The sequence below is a fragment of the Engystomops pustulosus genome, chromosome 1, assembly GCF_040894005.1.
Source record: "Engystomops pustulosus chromosome 1, aEngPut4.maternal, whole genome shotgun sequence".
NCBI lineage: Eukaryota > Metazoa > Chordata > Amphibia > Anura > Leptodactylidae > Engystomops > Engystomops pustulosus.
Genome location: NC_092411.1, coordinates 83611243 through 83634899, shown reverse-complemented (window position 1 = coordinate 83634899; position 23657 = coordinate 83611243). Strand labels below are relative to the sequence as shown.

The 23657-nt window shown below is 39.7% G+C and overlaps 1 protein-coding gene across 2 annotated transcripts in view; it reads left to right on the top strand.

Annotated features, from left to right (window-relative positions):
* BICDL1 (BICD family like cargo adaptor 1) overlaps positions 1-23657 on the top strand; it is a 44620-nt gene that overhangs the window by 17393 nt on the left and 3570 nt on the right. For both annotated transcript variants that reach the window (XR_011854876.1, XM_072146382.1), the window contains exons 3-9: positions 3724-3840; positions 8943-9089; positions 16573-16752; positions 18523-18741; positions 19449-19592; positions 20133-20263; positions 22898-23018. Coding sequence is in view for 1 of the 2 variants with exons in the window: in XM_072146382.1 (XP_072002483.1) it covers positions 3724-3840; positions 8943-9089; positions 16573-16752; positions 18523-18741; positions 19449-19592; positions 20133-20263; positions 22898-23018 (1059 nt within the window). In the remaining variant the exon portion in view is untranslated. The remainder of the gene's footprint in view (positions 1-3723; positions 3841-8942; positions 9090-16572; positions 16753-18522; positions 18742-19448; positions 19593-20132; positions 20264-22897; positions 23019-23657) is intronic.

Below are 23657 nucleotides of genomic sequence, written 5' to 3'. Positions count from 1 at the left end.
TACCGCAGTAACGATTGTACATCCTATGTATAATCATTCATGTTCTGGTAACAATTCTAGATGCCAAAACCCTTAGCAACTTAAAGGAGAATTACACAACTTTAGCCTGATAGTGGGCAGCACTCAGCTACTGGAGAGTTGAAAGAAAAAGTTATTCAGATTAAGTTGACACATTTCCTGATTTCATTTTTCAAATACCAGTCAAATATATATATATATATATATATATATCTTTCAAATCAGTTTTTATTTATTGATAGTAGGTTGTTTTTATGTTCCGTACATGACAATGGGATCTCCTCTGGTCTCTGCTGTAGTAAGATCTGGAGTGCTTCAGTCTCATGGTCATAGGGATCAATAGTCTGGAGATCACTAACTTAGATCTTTGGAGTGTTTTCTGTGCAAATAGGAAGTGTATATAAATCGTGATATAATTTATTGTCAGAAGTGAATGCAATGAATGTGTTTTGTATAAAGGTGTTATCTTCTATTGTAATCTGTAATGTAAATGATGTGACTGCAGAATTAGAATCCAGTCTACTATAAAGTGACATGGAAAGTTAAAAAAAAATATATACTTAAAGGAAATCTACATTAGCAAGATAAACTAGGGACACCTGCCCAGAGATCCAGGCACCTTCACTGTGGTTATCTTCTTATATTAACCATGGCCTCCTTCTTTTTAAAATCAACTGTTAAAATTATGCTAATGAGTCAGAAGGGCTCTGTCGGACCATTACCAGAGCACCTCCATTACACTGTGTGGGATTGCATCAGGCAGAGTAAGGGGGTAAATGACAAAAGAGGAAGGGGGAAACCGTGTAACAGCCTGTGAAGCCATGCTTGATTTTGATGGCAGATTTCTTTTAAAATAAAAAAACTTGGCTAACTAGATCATTTTCTGGGAACACCTACCCCTTAACATTTATAAAACCACTTAAAGTTAAATCCCATTACCTAGTACAAAATGTTCAATTAGATGCTTGGCATTTGCCAGAGAACACCAGGATTTGCTAATGTGCCACTGGCGCCCTGTGCTCTTCACAGATGAAAGCAGGTTCATACTGAGCATATGTGACAGACATGACAGAGTCTGGAGACATTGTGGAGAATGATCTGTTGCCTGCAACATCCTTCAGCATGACCGGTTTGGCAGTGGGTCAGTAATGGTATGGGGTGGTACTTCTTTGGAGAGCCGCACAGCCAAATGCTCGCCAGAGGTAGCCCGACTGACATTAGGTACTGAGATGAGATCCTCAGAGCCTTTGTAAGACCATATGCTGGCATAGTTGGCCCTGGGTTCTTCCTAATGCAGGACAATGCTAGACCTCATGTGGCTGGAGTGTGTCAGTAGTTCCTGCAAGATGAAAGCATTGAAGATACGGACTCGCCCGCTCGTTCCCCAGACCTGAATCTTATTGAGTACATCTGGGACATCATGTCTCGCTACATCCACCACAGAGTGTTCAGGAGTTGGCGGATGCTTTAGTCCAGGTCTTAGAAGAGGTCCCTTCGGAGACCATCGGCAACCTCATCATGAGCAAGCCTAAGCTTTGTAGGGAGGTCATACAGGCACGTGGAGGCCACATACAATACTGAGCCTCATTATATCTTGTTTTACGGACATTACATCAAAGTTGGATCTGTCTGTAGTGTGTTTTTCCACTTAAATTTTTCTGTGACTCCAAATCCAGACCTTCCATTGGTTTAATAAATTTTATTTCCATTTATAATTTTTTGGTAAATTTCGTTGTCAGTGCATGCAACTTTGACATTGAATACTTTGTTCTGTATATTCATTCAGATCTAGGATGTGTCATTTCAGTGTTCCCTTTATTTTTTCAAACAGTTTAGTATCAGGAGAATAGGGGCTGTAAAGGAGCGAAGGATTCCAATGTGCAAACTAAGTTGCAAAAAAAGGGGCACAGAAAGTTGTGCAGGATCACAGACTGGGATGGAGGGCTAATAGGGAACAGGATAACCCTTCTGCCCGTTCTGGTGTTCTGGTGTTATGCTTTTAATGCCCCAAAATCTTTGGCCAGTATATAGCCAGCAGCCCCCCAATATATAGCCAGTCCCTGCAAAATAGTATATAGCCATCAGCCCCCTTGCCCCCTTGTATATATTTTTTGTATATATGGTTTATCATGTTTTCACAAAATTTTTAGTTTCAGATGAAAAAGTAGTTGTTTTGTCCACTGATGAGACAATCAGCTTTTTTAATAAAATCCATAGCACTGAAACGATGCAGATAAACATGAGATGATGTATGTAAATTTGCTCAGTTAAAGAGTTATTGATTTTTCTAGATGTTTGTAGATTCTAATATTATTACAGTTGGCAAAATTGGTAGAATGACTCATTATCCTACTTCACAACAAACCTGGAGACTGGGAAAGATCCAGACGAAATTACGAAATTATTTCCAAGAATGGTTTAACGTATTGGCAGCAAGTGAATGTTTTTATACTGTTATGATCAAACTGGAAACAGCCATTTATATGCTGGAACCAATAACAATGACTGATTTCCATCCAGTTATTCTTCAATTTATTTTTAATGTAAGAAGACGGGCACCCAGTGACAGGTCGGTAAACCCATTGAGTGACACAGAATACTCTAAACATATATGCAAGTTAACTTGTACAAAGAGGTTAAACTAGTACAATACACATAATAAATGCAAGATGGAGCAAGAAGATCTCTAGAGTGAATGACAGATTAAGATCTTTGAAGGATTGGACAGTCCTACAAGATCCAAAAGCTATGCGCTAATGTACCCTCTTCAGGCTGCCATCTTCAACTGAAGAGAAACTGTGTAAAACATAGTTCACATGTATAGTCTCCTTTCCATGGGTATACCCATGGATTTCCATGGGTACATATGGGTATAGTCTTGTATTCTGGTCAGTAGCTCCAGCCTCCCCCAATCCACAGACAGCTCCCGCAGCACAGTAAAAAGAAAACATGCTCACCAAGTCTTGCCTGTAAGCCTTCACACCATAGGAACCGCGGGGCAGGAGTAGCGGGGGGTTTTGTGTGGGTATTGTGTGAGTTCATCGGGCCTCCCTTTTGGTTGTAAACCGGGGGGGGGGGGGCTCAACACAGTCCCACTGGACCCCCATGATGGCAGCCCTGTATGTAGCCTATGATATGTAAGCTGCTGTGGAATATGTTGGCGCCATATAAAGATTATTACTGGACCTGTTACTTGTACATCTGTATTCTTAGTAATATAATCTTTCCGCCCAGCGTCTGAGTATTCCAGTCTTTTACTATTAGATCCACTCTGTTTCTAATGGCTGTGGTGGAAAAATACAAGGTCATGTTTTATAACCCAATGTTACCTGTGCTTCACATTATTCAACCACTTAATGGAAAGCAAATGCAAATCAAATTTAGCTGACCATAGTGTTCATAGGAGCCCAGGGTTTTACATAAATGTTTTTTTTACTAAGGGATCAGGTGTTTTGTATTTTAGGATCTGAATATATAGTGGTATGTAAGGTTATATATGGGGTATTTTTTTGTCCAATTCATAAAAGTTCATAAAATAGTTGCAGATTTTTAGAGATCAATTTTTATAATCCGGATGATTTTAATGCATTCATTGTAATGTGCCCTCCAGGAAGTTGACTTTTATTCAGTTTCACGTATTTGAATCACGTTAACATCGTATTATATATATTTTATATTCTGTCGCATATCCCATTTTATGTTTAGGCTACGGAAATGGAGAAGCAGCTGTCACTACAGGTCACTGTTCTTCAAGATGAATTTCGGGAGAAAAGTATGTCTACAAGCCAACATATTTCACGGTTGGAAAGTCTACTAGCAGAGGTGAGTGTATGACATAACTCAATATATTATACAATAGTGTTGAGAGTAGGGCTTCCCAGAAACACAGCTGGTTACTAAGACACTCCATACCAGAGAGTTATTGAGTTAAAACATAACTGGAACTTGATTGAGTTTGCTGGTTTCTCCATAGAGCTCAAATGTTTGTCTTCTTCAATGGACCATTAATACAGAGTTAGGGAACAGCACCGTGATAATCTCAATGTTTTTACCTCTATTTAGGGCATTTACCTCTATTTAGGGCCTACATCCTTCAGCTGCTTTATATGTTCTTATGTAATTTATGATTATCAAGCTGTTTTGCCTTCCATTATGCACTGCTAGAAGCTGATCCATTAAAATCCAAAGCCAGGAGATCCAGGAGACAACCAGTGAGAACACCATTACAACCCACGCATGCATTGTCACCCAATTATATGCCATGCAACCAATCCCTGTAGTTTTTATACTTCTATGTTTCCATACACTAGTTCTCTGTGGTTACACCTACATACAGTGGCGTAACTAGGAGAAGCAAGGCCCCAAAGCAGGCTCCTTCATGGGGCCCCCTTCTCACTAAAGAAATATACATATTTGAATACTCACACATGCAAGTTATAATGACACATTTATACACACATATAGAGCATATATACATCACATATATGTTATATACATGTTATGCTGTACAATGTGCTGCATAATATGTATATAATGGTGCACATCCTCCACTCTTTAGTATCTCAGGTAGGATGACGGGGCCCCCTGAGACTGTGGGCCCCATAGCGGCTGCTACCACTGTAGTTACGCCCCTGCCTACATACATTAAGAGGGTTTTGGTGGAAATCATATGAATATCTAATGCATGTCCAGTTCAGTGATGTGCAGGTATTTCCATGACTTCTAGAAAAAGCATGATAGTACTTACCTCCACAGGCTATGATAGCCAGCTACTGACTTTTAATATACTTGCTTACCATAAGAAAGCTGACATAAATGTATAAAATGGCTATGATTTAACATAACTCAGCAATAAGGTATTATAGGTTTTTCATATTTTTCATGTGAGTTTTGATGAAGCAGTCTCCTGTTGTAGTGTCCCCCAAAATTGAATTTATTTTTGCAAAGTGACTCAGTGGGGGTCAAAATGCTTTTTAAGTTTTTCTTATTCATTGCACCTTTTGGGATGTTATCCTATTTATCTAAGAAGGCCAGATGTGCTTGTTTGATTTGCCTATACCAGCAAAACCTTGGCGTTTGCAAGTTTCTTTCATGGAAGGAGGGAAAAGTTGCAAATTGCTGCTCTTTGAACGGAGGACTTGCACCAACTTAAAAATAAAACCAAACATGAGATTGAACTAATTTAACATAGCAAAAATCCCTTGTGATAAGGACAAAATAAATGAACCAAAAAAGAAACAACAAAGAGACCTCACTATGATAACCCCCAGTATATATAAACCGATAAATTTTAATAGTGCCATAGCCCTGTATTTACCACGTGAAAGAATTGTTGCATTTTGTTTATAGAATTGAGGATTAATATGTCGGATGGAAAAGTATATATTGAAAATTCTGTTTACAAGGTACAGCTTCAGACCTGTATAATGTGTGATAAGTCAGTGTGGGTGCTCAGGGTCAGAACACCACCAATCTACTATTAAAATCCTAGAAACCTCCTTTAATGATCTTAGTAAGAGGAAATTTGAGATCTGATTTGAGATTTTGCACTGAAAGCCGACTTATATTGACATTGAGATTTATTGTAATCCTTTACTGTGCACAAAGTACCCTATGTATTGACTGTAGCATCCTAATGCAGGTTTACTGTCATAAATACACATCTGTGAAGGAAAATAATCAGAAATATGGATCTCATCGGCTTTAATTCAGTAAATGGAGGCCTAAAAATCATTGTCATTGCTATAACAAAACAAGCCGTACTTGCCCGTCCTTGATGCCTCTTTGAGGGTTGGGCTCCAGTTCTCACCATTAGGCTTTCTTTATATGGCTGCTATAGGAGGGTATATATATATATATATATATATATATATATATATATATATATATATATATATGTATGTGTGTGTGTATAATACACACATCACATCTGCCGGTAGTGCCCCGTCTCAGTGGTATAGGTCAGCAGCAGGAATCTTGGTGTGAATTCAGATGCAACAAAGGGGCATAATGTATATTGTAGCTGTATATTGGTGTTATCTAGGTGATTTAGTGCGTAAATGAAATTGTGTATATACTCAATGGTAATGGCTGCTACATGCTTTAATTTAGTAATAATACATACATAGTAGTGCTATATGACAAGCATAATTGGTGCTTTTTTACCACACCTATGCATAGTACTGCTATATTACACACATACATACACTGTGCCACACATTTGTATAGTATGCACATGTATAATACAACTATATTATATATTCATACACATGCATATATACACACATTGCATAAAGATATATAAATATATATATACATTGCACACATTCACAGATTCCTTCCCGCTACACACTCTGTCCAACAGATAAATAACCTGTATCTGCATTACTCTACTTTATTACAAATATTAATAGATGAGTTCATCAAGGGAGAAGGAACAACCTTTTAGCTGCTAAGTTTGAGAGCTGCTGTTGATTTACCTCTCGGGATTGCAGAACAGCTCAGTTTAGCTGCACTGGACCCTATCTTTTCCATCATCTGATTCCCTGCTATTCCTTGACCACTGCTGGTCCTTCTTTGATATATGTTGAGCAGTGACATCCTTGTAACCACTGTAGCCAAACGCTGAACTTTGTGGTCACATGTGAAACAAACAGGGAGTCTTCAGAATTCTAAAATGTTGTCATTGATCTGAGTGTCACGTAGTTCAGTCAGCAAGTATGATATTGCATGGATGGATGCTCCTTTTGTCCTGTACAGTGATCCCTACTGGCTACAAGCACATGCGTCTATCCTTTTGTATTATGTTATGTAAACCAATGTAACCTTGGAACAAATCTATATAGTATGCCTGGCCTAACCTGGAATAGATTATGTTCCTCAGTCTTTGTCACTACTCCTTCCTCTCTCTTCCATTCAATCCCGTTTTCCTTTCTTTTTTTTGCCTGGTGCGGAGCAGCAGATCCTAGAAGTAAGTACCTAATCCTTCCCGGGTCTTGAGTGCATGAGACAACCTGTCATGTGTATCTGTGAGTCATTGTCTGCATGCAGTAGTCCTGACCGTACATTGCGTACTCTTATCATTTATTTTTGCTTAGAATTTATCATTCTTTTTTAGATATATTATGAAACACATGAAAGGCTTCATGTTATCTTTGATAATGCTGTACCGCACAATGTTTTTTTTTCCCCAGAAGAATCATCCATATCTTGCTCCTGTCATATTAGCTTATAGTCACTTTCACAGTCTGTTCTTTGATATGTAAAGGTTATGGCTGTGCAGATGAAGTCAACTTACTGCTTCCTGGATTTAACCACATAAGACAATGATACTAGATGCTCAGCAAGTCACTTGTTGCATTGTGAAATCTTTTTAACATTTGCAAGCATCTCATTACTTCTCATTACATCAGTCCTGCAAAGACCCAGAAAGTTTCATCATCAGTGCAGCCCACTATTTGTAAACTTTACTCTTAAAGAAGTTGTCCAAATATAATAAAAAGATGCTTTATGTTACAGTAAATAAAATTACACATGATCATTGATCAGCTTTAGACTAGCTCCCGTTGAGTTGTGAGATCATGATTATGCTCTCTACTGTCACATGGGAGGGGTCACATTCTGGACCACCACCCTTACAGTAGACAGCCCTTTTACCATTTTATGTGCTAACACTGAATAAATGTTACAATTGTGTCAGAATTTATGAATTGGCACAAGTGGTTACACATCCTCCTCAAGTTTTATATTCTTTTAATGCCTGATAATACAGATTACTTGATAATCCACCAACTCTTATGAAGTCCGGAAGGTATCATATTAAAGTCTAAAAATGTGTTATATGTTTAACATGAGAAGCTGGAAGGCGATATGGAAAATATAGAAAATGGAAAGAGCCAATAGAGAGCATAACATTTAAACCTGCGTCTAACATTTATACCTGCGTCTCCCCACCAGAGGTTCTATGCAGAAATTCCCTTACAGACATCTTTAGCAAATAGACCACCAAAAAGAAAAATCATGCATAGATTATCCTATCATTTAACATAACTTATTCTTAAGCTGGCTTTCTTTTACAAATATATTGCAGCCCAAATCCCCTTCTTAAGAACACTTGACTTACAGATGACCCCTAGTTACAAACAGACCTCTGGATGTTGGTAATTTACTGTACTAATTTACTAGCCTTGGGCTACAATGATCTACAAAAACCTACAGAACCGATCTTGTACATAACCCGGGGACTGCCTGTACGTCAGGGATTTTGTTTATGTGGCCTTAGCTAGTAACTTTCAGTGTAGGAACAATTTTTGCTATGATTCTTAGGTTTCATTCACAAATATAGCCTTTACTGGAAAGTCCAGAGCTCTAATCAAACATCTGTAATAGAATTCACCACCATATAATATACTAGATTGTATTGAAGTGGGACAGGAGCCCCTCGGATACTTGGGTCTAGGTTTAATATTATCAGATATCTAGTTGTTTTGTGCCAAAAAAAAAAATTCTGATCAATTGAGTAACTTTTCAGCAGTTTTTTTTGCTATGCCAGAGATTTTACATCTGTCACATGAAACCTTTTATGAAACGGTAAAGGGGAACCATCTGACATAGGTATATAGAAAAATGTTTACTAAACTGGAAATCACAGTTGGGCAACTCCATCCCCCCCTTATGTGTATGGGGTCAAGGTAAAGAGTTAAACATGGGGTGAGGTTTACACTGTACTCTATCTCCTGACATTCCTGAAAACTCCCACACGACTGCTTTGCTTCTGGTCCCTGGTTCGGCTCACATTCTTTACCTCCCCCTTCTAGGTAGGCATCACATAAATTCCAGAAACGTTAGTCTCTTCATTTCTGATTAACATTAGGCTGCGCAGCTTCTATCTTGTTTACCAGACGCCAGTAATTTGTGATTTCCAGATAAAGATGCTTTCTGATCGGAAGCGGGAGCTGGAGCAGCAGCTTAGCACTATAATGGAAGAGAACGATCAGCTTCAGGGACTTGTGGAAGAAATGCACGACCGAGAGTTAACCCTGAGTCAACAGACTTGTGCCAAGGAAATCCAGGTAGTTACAATGTTTTGGAAATAAATATTGGATGGGTTTTGTTGTAAATTAAGGGGATGACCCCTATTTATTGCACATATTTGGACATATGGATGTCATAGATTTATTGTCTGGCAATGGATATGTTCATTGGGAGCAACATCTTATTTGTCTAAATTCTTTACTGACTCTGCACTTATTTTCCCTGTTGTAAATGTGCTCCAGTTTTGTACATAAGCCCTAAATATGCTAAGCATTTATCATGAAGCCAAGGCCCTTTGCAATGGCTCATATATCCAGATATATTGTCAGGACCCCTAAGGCCATTTTCACATAGAAGAATCAAGGGTTTGATTTCAAATCCATAAAATACTGTAAAGGTGTGCATGAAAAATGTTCTTCTTTTTTTCTTATTAACATGCAGTGTACCTGTCACATAGATGTAACATTAAGTTGTGCCGACTTACATTTTAATACATAATACCTTTGCATACATAATTTAGTATATTTTCTTTTTTTAAATTATTATAGCATTATTACATTTAAAGGAAATCTACTGTCTGGAAACTACTTTTTTCAATAGTTCCAGAGCTAGATGTGTGGATCATCCGTGGACATATTTTATAATTTCTTAGCAAGCTGCCAATAGTGTAATAAACTTTATTGTGTCTTTATACAGATTACCTTCAGAGGCTACTTGGGCGTGGAGTAACCTCTGTGAACTCCAGGGGCTATGCCTACTCCAGACCCTGAGTAGCCTCTGCAATGCTGCCCCCTACGTGTCCATGCCGACTGTGAATACGACGGCACCGACCACGCAAGCCAGTGGTTTCAGCTAGGGTTTTCAGGCCAGAGGGAGCTTCTGTGCATGTTCCTGGTCCCTGGCTGCAGCCACTGCGCTTGTACGGTCTGTGCTGCAGTCAGCATGGACACATAGGTGGCAGCATTGCAGGTGTCAATCAGGGCATGGAGTAACCTTAACCCCCCAAGGCCCCAAGTTGCCTCTGAAGGTAATTTGAATAAAGACACAATATAGTTGATTACACTATCTGCAGCTTGCTAAGACATTATAAAATATGTCCACGGATTATCCAAACGTGATATCTACCTCTGGAACTACAGATGATAGATTTCCTTTAAGATTATTTACATGTAAATCAAGTTAGGTTATTTATTGTCATAAGCCATGATTTACAAGCATTCTTGTTATACCTTATATGGCCGGAGTTAGAGAATTAACATTCCATTTTCTTAATCTTCTTATGACTTTGGCAAGCAAATTCTCTTTGTTACTTTTTTTGGTTTAAATAAAAATACAAGAACCACAAATAAAAGATTAGAAAAACTGCCCATTTTGCCTTTTAGTTGCAAATTCATAAAAATATATATTATTTATAATATACATTATAATATACATATACATATTTCTAGATAAAAAAAACAGACACCTACAAGTTCATTGTTTCCTGTGCTAGCTTTTGGTACAGTTTGCTTAGAGATCTGGAATTGCACAAGACTAGAGGAAGAAAATGAAACATAAGTAATAACTTAAAGCTGTTTTTAAAATATTGATTTAAAGAAAATCTACCAGTACCGTTAAGGAAAAATACACTGAAAGTACTTACATATGCTCCTCTTTATCTTGATCCCGACAGTGGTCTTCACTAATCTTGACACAGTGGGATTACCTCTCGCGCCTCCCTCCCCCATGCTGGAAGAGGGAGGTGACATCACGCTATAGGTGAGAATTCACACCTCCGGCGTAGTAGATCCATCCCTCTCCCTTGCTGAAGAGGGATGTGACGTCATGCAGGGGCATGAATAATTAGGAGCCCTGAGCACCGGACATCGCGTCCCTGCGCTCCGATTGTTATAAGTCTCTTTTTTAGGTGATCGCAACATGTCAAGATTAGTGAAGACCGCCGCCGGGATCAAGATGAAGAGGAGAATAGGTGAGTATTTTCAGTGTATTTTTTTTCTTACAGGTGCTGGTAGATTTTATCCAAAAGGACCTATTACCAACCCAAATATATCAGACTCCACATACCATGATGTAGGGGCTTGCATACTGAATGAGGGGCACTTTGAATTTTGTGATAGCTCAGCAGGCCGGGTGCATGCAGCTCCTTTGCTCGGCACATAGAACAAATAGATCACAGTGCAGAGTAATGATGCCGGGAGCGCGCAGCAGGCAGAGTGGTCCACTAGCATTAGTATAACAAGACTACTCTGCACGTTCACAGTTCATGCGGAACGTGACACCATTCAATCAGCTGTGGGCGGTGTCAGAGAAGTTTAGTATACTCACGCCCCCAACCGTGCTGCACCACCTCCTCTATGACGATCCTGGGCATTGAACAGTCAGAGACCGGGGTTCATATCTCGGGAACGTTGGGGGCTGGGAGCAAAATTCAAAGTGCCCCTGAATTAGTATGCAAGCCCCTACATTATGGTATGTGGAGTTTGATATATCTGGGGTGGTGAAATGTTAATTGCAGGAAATTGTATAAAATAATAAGAATTATGATCTTTGAAATATTCAGCTGTTCAAACGCTGGCAGTCTGCCTTTTCGCTTCTCCTGTCCTTCATGGATTGGAAGATATGACATCTCACTTTTACATTGCATGACCACTGTAGCTGGTCACTAGTCTTATCATTGATCTATTTATGATGGCTTGACCAAGGTACTTTCCAGTGACTACAGGGGGATAGGAGAGTCATCTCAGGTGTGTTTGCTCACCGACCATTACCTTACAGCAGCTACCAAAATCTCACGCTTTTGTCAGTGTACCCACCAGTAAGTAACTGCTCATCAATACTGGTGGAAGAAAACACCTTCTCTGAGACTTAAGTTAACCCTTAATTAAAGATTAAAGTGTTACTGTAAAGTTAAAGTGATTTTTTCAAATGATTATATGCAATTTCCCCATTGAAAACAAACAGAACGATGTCTACTTTGTGCTGCTTGTCCTTTTCTTTCCAAAGTTATGGCATTTTCTGTTCTGTAAGTGTTTGACAAAAATCTTTCTCACCAGAGGTGAAGTGGCGGAGACTAATGTTTGCCAGTCTATGCCCTCAAGTTGAGGCCAGTTAGCTTGGCCACAGATCCCATGATACCTTGTGTTCTCTCTCAAAATTATTTAGCATTAAATCCATTTAGTTTACCACAAGTAAATTAACTGAACACTGCGCAGTTCACATACAGGATGTATATGGTGACAGCCTGGCAGCTTCCATAACATGTAATACCCGTATATACTTAAGTATAAGCCAACCCGAGTATAACCCGAGGCTCCTAATTTTACCACCAAAAACTAAAAGTATATAGCCAGAAAGTTCCCTGTAGTATAAAGCCTGTTAGCCCCTTGTAGTATATAGCCATCCCCCTGTATTATATAGCCAGCCAGCCCCCTGTATTATATAGCCTGCCAGTCCCTGTAGTATATAGCCTGCCAGTCCCTGTAGTATATAGCCTACCGGCCCCCTGTAGTATATAGCCTGCCAGCCCCCTGTAGTATATAGCCTGCCAGCCCCCTGTAGTATATAGCCTGCCAGCCCCCTGTAGTATATAGCCTACCAGCCCCCAGTAGTATATAGCCAGTCAGTCTCCAGTAGTATATAGCCAGCCCCCAGTATTATACAGCCAGCCCTCTTAAGTATACAGCCAGCCAGCCCCCTTTAGTATATATCCAGCTGCATATATTTGTGCTGCAAAACTCGGCTTATACACGAGTATGTACGGTAAGTGGAACAAATCCAAGTAAACCACTTACTTGAAGTATATAGCCTGTGCTATGTGAGCACTAAGAGTTTATAGCTTATCTGCACAGAGCCGATAGTGTAGATTAGTGATGTGTCATTTGGGAATGGCTCTTTTTTGTGAGTGACAGGAGCCAGCCGATGGCTCACTTAACCCCTCCACTAACCGGATCACCACGCCCCCTTTAACCCGATACAATTGGGATAAAAAAGGGGTGTGGAATGGGGTGACTGACTGGCCTGTGGATCCCTATTATACATGTAAAAGAGACCCGTCCAGGAGCCAGAAGAGCCAGCTCTTCTTAGTGAGCGGAGCCTAATGAGCCAGCTTATCAAGAAGAGCTGTAATTCCCATGACTAATGCAGATGACAAGGTGTGGGGGGGGGGGGGTGGAGCAGCATGAGGAGAGGAAACAGACAGAGAACGTTCTGTAGAATCACAGACTGGGATTGAGGCACTGATTGGTGAACAGGAGAGGTCTTGTACGTCACTATTCTCTGCAGGAGACATCTACACTCATCCAGCCCTGCTTCATACACTCTCACATTACCTCCTCCCCTGTGAGCAGGGAGCAGCAGCTCCCCCCCCCCCCCCATGAAACGTCTGATAAGCATCAGATAAACAAATCTATGCGCTCCAGGGCTTATGAGAAGAGGGAGAGGAAGCAGCTATTGCAGCTCTGAGGTAACCTGAGGGGGGCAGCAAGGAAACTGCTGCATACAGGTAATGAAGATGATACATCACAAGAGCTATTGGTTTGTGTAACAAGAAAACCTTTACAGTTACTTTTTAAGCAAATATAATTCATCAACAAAAATGTCACTATGGAAAGGTAAATAGTTATTAGTTTTTTTATTTATTTATTAATAAATAAATACAGTACCTATATTAAAAATAAACCTTGCTATTACAAAATAGCACAAAATTATTTGTTTCAAAGTGACACACACTGAGCTTAAAAGGTTGGCCATCACTTGCTTAACCCAACATTTCTCTGATTTACGACATGTGTCACACACATTACAAAATAATGCATACATATAAACATGAAAAACTGGAGGCTGTATGCCTCATCTTGCGCCAGGCAGTTTTTAACTTCAGAAGCTGTTGTAAGTAGGGTTTAGCTGGTTTAAAATGTTTTCTACTTAGCAAAAAATGGACTTTACATGTGCTTGTACTTATGTGTACCCTGGCCAGATGCCTCACAATGCCAATCTCAAGTGTTAGTCTAGTCTTAAATAAAACCCATAATGTCTCCTGTATGTGAATAAATTGTTCCAATTAGGGACATACAGCCCATACTGTGTTGGCGGACTACAATATCTAATAATCTAACAGGCAGGGGTCCAGTCACAAATGATTCACCTTTTTTTTACATGGTGGTAAACTGCAGGGCCTCCCTCTCCCACGGAACTGAACTGTTTGCAGGCAAGAATGTGGGGAATTAAATTATGGTTCATAGAAAACTATATATTCTATATAGTTTATAATATTTTCTGATTCTGCTGTAAAGAAATATTACACAGACCTGCAGTTTACTGCTTTGTAATACCGATAAATAGGTTCAGTCTGGTAGTGTGCTCACCTTGGAGGTTTGACCAGACTTTGACCATGCTTGGCCATTTATCCTCTTTATGTGATAGAAAGTCCTTTATCCCAAAAAGATAAGCACATTACACTGTAATCCTTGCATCCTCTGCGATGTAAATGTTATATATGTTCCATTAATACATTAATGTTGTTTTAGTCTTACACAAACATATGTATCAATTTTTCCAAATGTACCACAGCTGTTCTTTCAAAACACTTCCAACTCCATTGGCAGCTATCTGTGATAAATATATTTAGCACATTCAGTGCTGAACAATTACGTCGTCTCCAAGTGCCAACCATGTTTTGCAGATATCTATCATGGTAGTACAGGGCCCAGAATATATTTACGATCCCACCTAATCACTATGTATCTGTTTATTTATCATGTGTAAGCTATGACATTTAGCGAATGTAGAATTTCAGACATTTAACAAATCTAAAAATAATACTCATATGAATACTCCATCAACTCTCATAGAGAATTTTAAGGGAAATCTACCATCAAAATCAAACATGATAAACCGGCCTATTGATGGATTGAGGCACTGTTTCTGTATTAGTCTTCTTATATGAGTAGATCATGACCATACTCTTTGCACACTGTAACAGCCTGTGAATAAGCAGCGATGACAGTCTCTGGTAACACCACCAGTAGCCGTTTGCCTCATTAGCATAATTTTAAAAGTTAAATTCAGAAGGAAGGAGGCCATTTATAACAAATATAAGAAGATTACCACAAAGTGCCTGGATTTATGAGTAAAGTGTCTCTCGTTTCAGTGGCATAACTAGAGTCCACTGAACTCCAGGGGAGAATTCCCACCCCTACCAAAAATTTACTTTATAAAGTACACCCTCTGCCATCTTGGAGCTTTAATGTCCTGCATTAGTGCCCTCCTTACCGGTATTAGTTTAACCCCTCTGGTGGGCTTGAATTTTACGGCTTTCACTGTGTCTACTTTATTTTCTGGGGTGGTGTGATCAAGGGGATACCACATTTATATAGGTTTATATAAATAAATCCCACATTGTAATAGATGGGATCTAACAAGTGAACCTTGGGTCTTTGTAAGACCTTCGGCTGTCATAGTAACCTATAACCCCAACCCCCCCATGACCTCACAGGGGGTCGTCAATTGAATCCAATTTGGCGACATCCACGTGCTGCCAGGATTTAGAAGCCTCTGGCAGCTTTGCCGGAGGCATTTACATGGTGAACACCCACGTGGTGTTAATGGTGGGAGTTGGCTGAAATATGCTGCAAACAACCACCTTGTATGGAGTAGGCCAGTGATGGCGAACCTTTTAGAGAGCGAGTGCCCAAACCACAACCAAAACCCACTTATTTACCCTGATGTGCCAACATGCCATTTTAAGCAATAACTTATTGCTACCTGCTCTTCCACTTCTTTAATTGTATCGGTGAACTGAGGCCACCAATACAGTTGAAAGAAGGTGGGCAAATTGAGACCATCGTTGTAGCTGCTCTCCAGGGTCTCTCTGTACAGATTGAATGGTGGGTCCAGCAGGAGGACCTCCAAAGATAATGCAGTTCTATCAACACCTTCTCACTTTTCAAGCAGTTCCAAACAGTCAATGAAGTAAAATAGCGCTGACAGCAGCATCTCAATAGTTGCCTAGGACTGCAGGAAGATTTAATGGATTTTGTCCTGTTTGGGGAACTCTGTCCTGGGCTGGTGGCCTGAGTGCCCACAGAAAGGGCTCTGAGTGCCACCTCTGGCACCAGTGCCATAGGTTCGCCATCACTGGAGTAGGCTCTGCATTTCTGTCGTTCTGTATCCACACACCACACTCAGCAGATTCTGTTATATTGAATTTCAACGGCCCCCTCTCCCTGCAGACCTGTTCGTGGTCACCGGGGTTGTTTGTTATGCCCCTGCCTGGGTTATCATGCTTAAATCTGATGGTAGATATCCTTTAAATACAGTGATTGTGCTTCGGTTCCATTGCCTTAAGGAAATTTTTCACTATGTACTTTGTTAGGTAAGAAATACCATCAATACAAATGAAATATGACTTTTAAACATATTATTTTCTTTCCCCACAAAACCTTATTTAGTCTTGTACTCAGATTCCTGGTCTCCAGTTGTCTTATAAAATCCACATGGGTTTGGTTTGTGCTTTTTCCACAGCTTGGTGAGAGTCAGCTGGAGTTGGAAGAACTAAGACACTCTTATCGCCAGCTACAGATGAAAATGGAGGAGCTTAGAGAGGAGAAGAGTCTCCAACATCTAAACAGCACAAGTACCTCACTGCTGTCAGAGATAGAGCAGAGTATAGAGGCAGAAGAGCAGGAGCAGGAACGGGAGCAGGTAAAGGCACCAGCTTTCTCAACATTTACACCTACTGAAAATATCACAGTAACACAACTGTACTCAATCTGATTGAAAGGTAGAAGCATTTGGTCAGTCCATCTGGACGAAAATCCTGGAAATGACAACATTCACTATTTGACTAAACTGAGTTGTTACCATTTATCCAGATGAATGTTCTGTAAATAGCTCCACTGTAATATAGCTGGGATTATTTTGGGATTATTGATGTTTTCTTTACAGCATGTGTGTCTGATATCTAGATATAAATGGGTAGAAATATTCTATTAAACTGTTCTAGAAGTTTGGTATAAAAGTCATCAAACCGCTCTGTTTTGGATAAAATACACAGCCTGCAGTATTGTAATAGTTTCACCCTTGAAGTTCTTTTATTTTATGAGAATCCTTGTTCCACTTATAATACAGCTCCATTCTGTGCATAGTTGTGTTAATCAACTAATAATACCTAAAATAATACTTTCAAATATTATGTTTATAACTATTAGGTAACTAATAACTATGGTATATTTATTTATATATTTATTTTCTATCTTTGGAAAATGATCTGTTGCATCACTTTAAAGTCTCCCATAGTGATAACGTATAAAATCTGTTAGACTCCCTATTGAGTAATCTGTGCAAGGTAGGTAGCCGATCACAACAAGTAAAAGTGAACATATCAGGTCTGTTACCTTAATGCCACCAAGTGTAGATTGCAGGAAAAGGTGAAAGTGGGAAAAGTAAATCTTGTTCGGTGTGGGAGTCTTTAGGACCCCCCACCTTGTCCAAATCAAACAAAATTGGTGTCAAACGTTTGTGCTACGTTTGTGCTGGTTTGTGCAGCAGAAATTTTCGTTTGTGCCACTATCATTTTTAAGATATTCATGAAAGTTTCCAGAGGTCAACCAGCCCCCCCACATTGCCCAAACTAAACTGGCACCGAACAATTCTGCTACATTTGTGCTGGTTTGTGCTGCTCACATTTTTGTTTGTGTTGCTTTTGTTTTTAATAAATTAACAAAAAATTAAAGGTCAAAAGTTCAAGGAGCCCCCCCACATTACCCGAATCAAACAAAACTGGTGTCAAACATTAATGCTACGTTTGTGCAGCAAAAATTTTCATTTGTGCCGCTATCATTTTTAAGGTATTTGCAGGTGTTTACATAGGTTAAAGGTGTGCCCAACACACATGATCTTCCGGCTCCCCCAGCCCTGCATCTTTTTTGGTAATATGGATTTCACTTGTATCTAATATGTCATTTATGCTTCATTATTTTCTTATTATCCTTTTTTGTATTTGACATATGTATTCTATATCGGGGCTGGAATCTGGGGGATCTTAGATTTGTTTTCCCTTAGTATGGGAATTTTAAGTGTTTTTAATGTCTTTGTTTGATTTATTATTAATAAAGTTTATATATTTGGCCTATAGCATCTGTCTTTTCTTTGTTTAACTATACTTGTACAAAGCAAGTGCAAAGAAAAGCAATGCACAGTGCACCAGTTTTAATATACAGTGTTGTGTATAGCACTTAAGGCAGGGGCTACATGAAGGTCGTGACTGCCTTTGTATTCCTAACACCTAAAGTAATATGAGTGTAAGGTATTGTCGTGCAGATATGAGGTTGCTACAACCAGGAATAGCTATGGAGAAATGAAAAAACAGCATCAAAGACTGAATACTAACCAAAAGAACTTGCAATAAAAGTTTGTTACTGATCCTGTTTCTATCTTCAGGAACTTGACTACACTTTTCTTTGTTGCTTTCAGTTGAGGCTGCAGCTCTGGGAAGCACATTGCCAGGTCCGGTCTCTTTGCTGCCAACTTAGAGGAAATGAAAGTGCAGATTCTGCTGTGTCCACTGACTCCTCTATGGATGAATCCTCTGAAACCTCATCTGCCAAAGATGTGCCAGCTGGGAGTCTCCGCACTGCCCTCAGTGAACTTAAGAGCCTTATATTAAGCATATTGGAAACTTGTGAAGCAGCGGTATGTGATCCATCATATATGAACAAAGGTTATGGGGTGGTGACTTTATCATATATTTACTTACGATAGAAGTAAGATACCTTACCAAGTATGAGGTTCATAAGACCATTATAGCATTATATTATCAATACTTCACCTTGACAGATGGTAGAGAATCACTTAATGGTAGTTTTTGGGCATGCTATATAATTCATTTATCCATTAACACTCCAGATAAAGCCAGCTCAGAAAAGACTAATAATAAGTTCTGCATTAAAAAGCCAATAAACTAGGGGTGGAAAAAAAGATCAAACTAGTCAACATATATAAATCTTCATGATTGGAAATGGATGATATATAGGGATTAGCAGTTGGTTATCTCACACATGATGTGTGTCACTATACCTAAGGACACCCGACTTACAGACGACCCTAGTTAAAGACAGACCCTCTGCCCACTGTGACCTCTGGTGAAGCTCTCTGGATGCTTTACTATAGTCCCAGGCTGCAATGATCAGCTGCAAAAGTGTCTGTAATGAAGCTTTCTTTATAATCCTTGGTCCCATTACAGCAAAAAATTTTGAAACTGCAATTGTCACTGGGGATAAAATAAAATTTTGTCTGGATCTACAGTTATGAAATATACAGTTTCGACTTACATACAAATTTAACTTAAGAACAAACCTATGGAGCTGCCTGTACTAAATTATTTACTTTTTACTTTATAGAGTTCACGAAAATGTGAAGATGATGGTTTGGAGGAACAGATAAAACAGACTAGTGAAGACTCAAAAGCACTAAGGGATCTCTTACAAGGGGAACAAGTAAGAATGAAGCAAACCTTTGAGGAGTTACAGCGGCTTCATAAACAGGTACCACATAATAAAACCTAGTTCATTCTGATTGTAGGGGCTGTTACAGCGTCATACTGCCCAAGATTAGCAAATCAATAGATCTTAAGGACAGGTAGTTTTATAGGGGTTTTCCAGGCTGGGCTATATAAATATCACATTAGTTGGGGTCAGACCCACAGACCCTCCAACAATGGTAGCTATAAAGGGGACTGATTAGGAAATGAAGACTTTGTTCACTGTGCGCTGGTACTGCAGCTCAGATCACATTGAACAGGAGGAGAGTTCCAGTATCCCGGGCAGTGCACATTCATCAGAACATTCTGACTCCCCTGTACCCTGCCAGCAGGTTGCTTCAGTGTCTAGGTGTGAGACCCCCAATCACCTGATGCTAATGATCTATCATATAGATAGGTCATCAGTGTCAAAATTGGCCCTCAGCCCTCTAACCCCTGTAACACAGGGAAATGCAGCTCTTTAACAATTCATTATTGAATTCTAAATTTGTACAACGCTTGTTCTGCTCAATTCCTTCTCTTTGTCATTCTTGATCTCTGTCAGGTAACCTTATTAAGTGTAGAAATGACTGCACTGAAAGAAGAACGGGACCACCTCTTGGAGCTTACCCAAAATAATGATACACATGAACAGCTATTGAAGGCCATAAAGGATCGAGATGAAGCTATAGCCAAGTAAGCAGTTTCTACACATTCAGTTGTAAATATATATTATATATTAAACCTAAACCAAGAGTGGAACATAAACTATAACATATACAGGCAGTCCCCAACTTAAAGGGGTTGTCCGAGTTTATTAAAAAATTTAGAGGTGACCATGGGCTATAAAAAAAACAAACTTGTACTTTCCTTCTCCGGCACTACCAGTGTCCCATGCTGCCATCTGTTGCTGCTGTGCCCCTGTTTGTTTAGACGGCAGGCATGCTCAACTCCATTAATTTACTGTATGGGGTGTGACAAACAGGGGCACAGCGGTGATGGATGGCGGGAGGATTGGAAAATGTAAATACAAGGTTTTTTTTCTCTACAACTCCTCAACTTCCTCCCCCAAAGGCCACCTCTAGGTCTTCTCTATACCCTCTCTCTCTGCTCCCTACACTCTAGTCCCTCCCCCAGCATTCCAGGATGGACCTCACAGACACTTCCTGCCAGCAAACAGCTCACATGGTGAGGAGAGAGAAGCTGCAAGCTACAGGCAGATAAATTCTTTACTCGGGGAGGGAGGCACATCAGATCTCATAGTCTAAGAACAGATATGTAGCAGAGCTGACCGTGTGCATACCTCCTAACAATCCCGGATTCAGCAGGACAGTCCCAGTTTTTGGGCTCTGTCCTGCCGTCACGGGCGGCTGGGAGAATGTTCCGGGTTCCCTCTGTCTCCTCCGCTTTGTACCGCCTCCTCATAGTCCTGTACATAAGAGCTGCTGAGCAGCCAAAGCATCGGAACCAGGAGGAGCTAGTATCAGCCCATGCTACCTCCTCACATGATGTCTGCATGAGTCATGTGAGGAAGTAGCTCCGCCCCTTTGGATGGCCCTGCGAGTCAGTCGGTGCCCGGGAGAACAGAGAGTGACTGTGGGGAAGCGAGGTAAGGTAAGTTACAGGTTTTTTTGTTTAATACCAGGGATAGGGGGCCACACAAAGAGAAGGCTGGAGGCCAGAAGGTGGATAGTGGGCTGGGGACAGGAGGAGGATAGAGGACTGGAAGAGGAGGAGTCTGGAGGCTGCAGGAGGATGCAGCTGGAGGAGTCTGGAGACTGATAGAGGATGGGGGGCTGAAGGATAGGAGGAGGCTGGGGGACAGGAGGAGGAGGAAAGAGAACAGGGACCACACCATGTGAGGAGGGTTACCAGCACCGATAGTATTATGGGTAAAAAGCAGAAACAAAATATGTTGTTCAGCTTACCCAATTCAGACGCCTATAATTGCCTTGTGCACGGACTAGCTGAGTCGTAGTCATGGATTCACAGTAAAGAAACAAGTAGAAGTCCAGCAATGGCCAAGTGTGTATATATATATATATGTATATAATTTTTTTTTCTTCACATATATGGACTTGGTCATTGTCTCTTTACAGTATTATGTGTAAGTTTGGGGAGATAAATAAAAGTGGAAAACCAAATGTAAAGGGAAGATAAAATAAAAAAAAAGGGTTTTTATATGCTGCAGAGTTTCATTAGGGGGTATTATACGGATACATGGGGGTGGGGGTGGGGGGTTGGCCAAAGTTAGAGGCATTGTACTATGTGGGGACCATTAAGGTCGTAATTATACTTTGCTTTTGGGTGGGACAATGAGCATCGTTTAGAAATAGGGGGAGGGTATTTTTGTCCCTCTTTCTCTCACCCAAAAGTTGAGAGTTATGTGTGTAATATGCATGTCATGGATCTCATCATTTTTGATCTGTCCCATCTCTCTTTCTAGTGCAATGTTCAGAAGCTAAATAAAAGTGTATATAAACCTTGCACCCTGATAAATCTTATACCCTGATCTAAGCACATCTTTAGCTCACAGAACTAGAGTAATCATGAGGTATCTGCTTAGAGAGTCCCCGCTCACACCCTGGAATAGTGATAGGAGCTGAAACAGCATTAAACTGAGTACAATTGTAAAGTAATGGGGTAAAAATATGATCATTAAACATCACTATCTTGATGGTAACCCGTGGACTGCCAGTAATGAAATTTTTTTTCACAGCTTTTATGTCCGCCAATATTATACTGTGTAGCCAACTTTACGACAAAGTACTTCACCGCCCACCTTACCAACTACTTAAATTTAATGTTGAATATAGTCTGCTGTAAATGGCCTCCTATATTGTATAAACAGGAGATTTGTACGACTTGCAATTCCTCTGGTTGGCTTACTTTACTATAAGAATAACTGCACAAGCTCTGGATTTTCATGCAGAAAAAACATATGTTCACTTTCATTTAAAAAAGAACAGATCATTAATTCTTTTTCTTGCAATGCATAAGAAGAATTTCCACAGAAAAAAGTTGTATCGTCTACATTATATTTTCATAATCACATTCAATTTATCAAAACTCTGTGCAGAACAGCCATGAGTAATATGCAAGGTGTGCAGTTCGCCTTATGCATTGTGAGCGCGGCTGCCAAATCTCTCTGCCATGCGTGTCCATAGCATGTGGATGGTATTGCAGCTGCCTGGTGGACACGTTTCTGGAAGAAAGCTGCCACGTTTGTCATGTGCTATTGTTTTATAGAAGGATTGGTGAAGGGTTAGGTTACATTTACACTCCTTGACCAAGTATCATGTGCATTGATATTATAATTTTTCCTTTCAGGAAAAATGCAGTGGAAATGGAGCTGGCAAAATGTAGAATTGATTTGATGTCACTAAACACTCAGTTACTAGATGCCATTCAACAAAAGCTGAACCTATCCCAGCAGTTGGAGGCTTGGCAGGTAAAGCCTTTACTATGTACTGCTTGTTAGATAATAAAATATCTCTAAGAGCTCTTTCAGACAGGTGGTGTTCACATCCGTACACTATCCATGATATTACAGTTAGTATACTTACCACGGGGGTCACTATCAGAGGCAGGGCCCCATAGCAGACTTTCCCCTTAAAAAAATCTACATATATGTTTATACACATTTGTATAATCACATATTTATAGGGTCATACACTAATTTATACACTCATGCACACATTTACATACTTATATACATACACAAAATTTTTTATAATTTTATATAAATGTATGCATTTACATTTATACATACTGTATATACACATCAGTACACACAAAGTATATGTATACATATATAATATGTCATTATTACACATACAGTATTACGGTATTAACACACCACATACACATACATACATTATATACACACACACATGCATACAGTACCATATACAGACATACAGTGTATATATACATACACACAGTATATACACACCTTACTTCATATACACATACATAAAGTACCATATACAGACATATAGCATGTATACACACCATACATCATATACACATTCATATATTTATACACTCATATATACATTTATACACTTCTACATATGGTATATATACA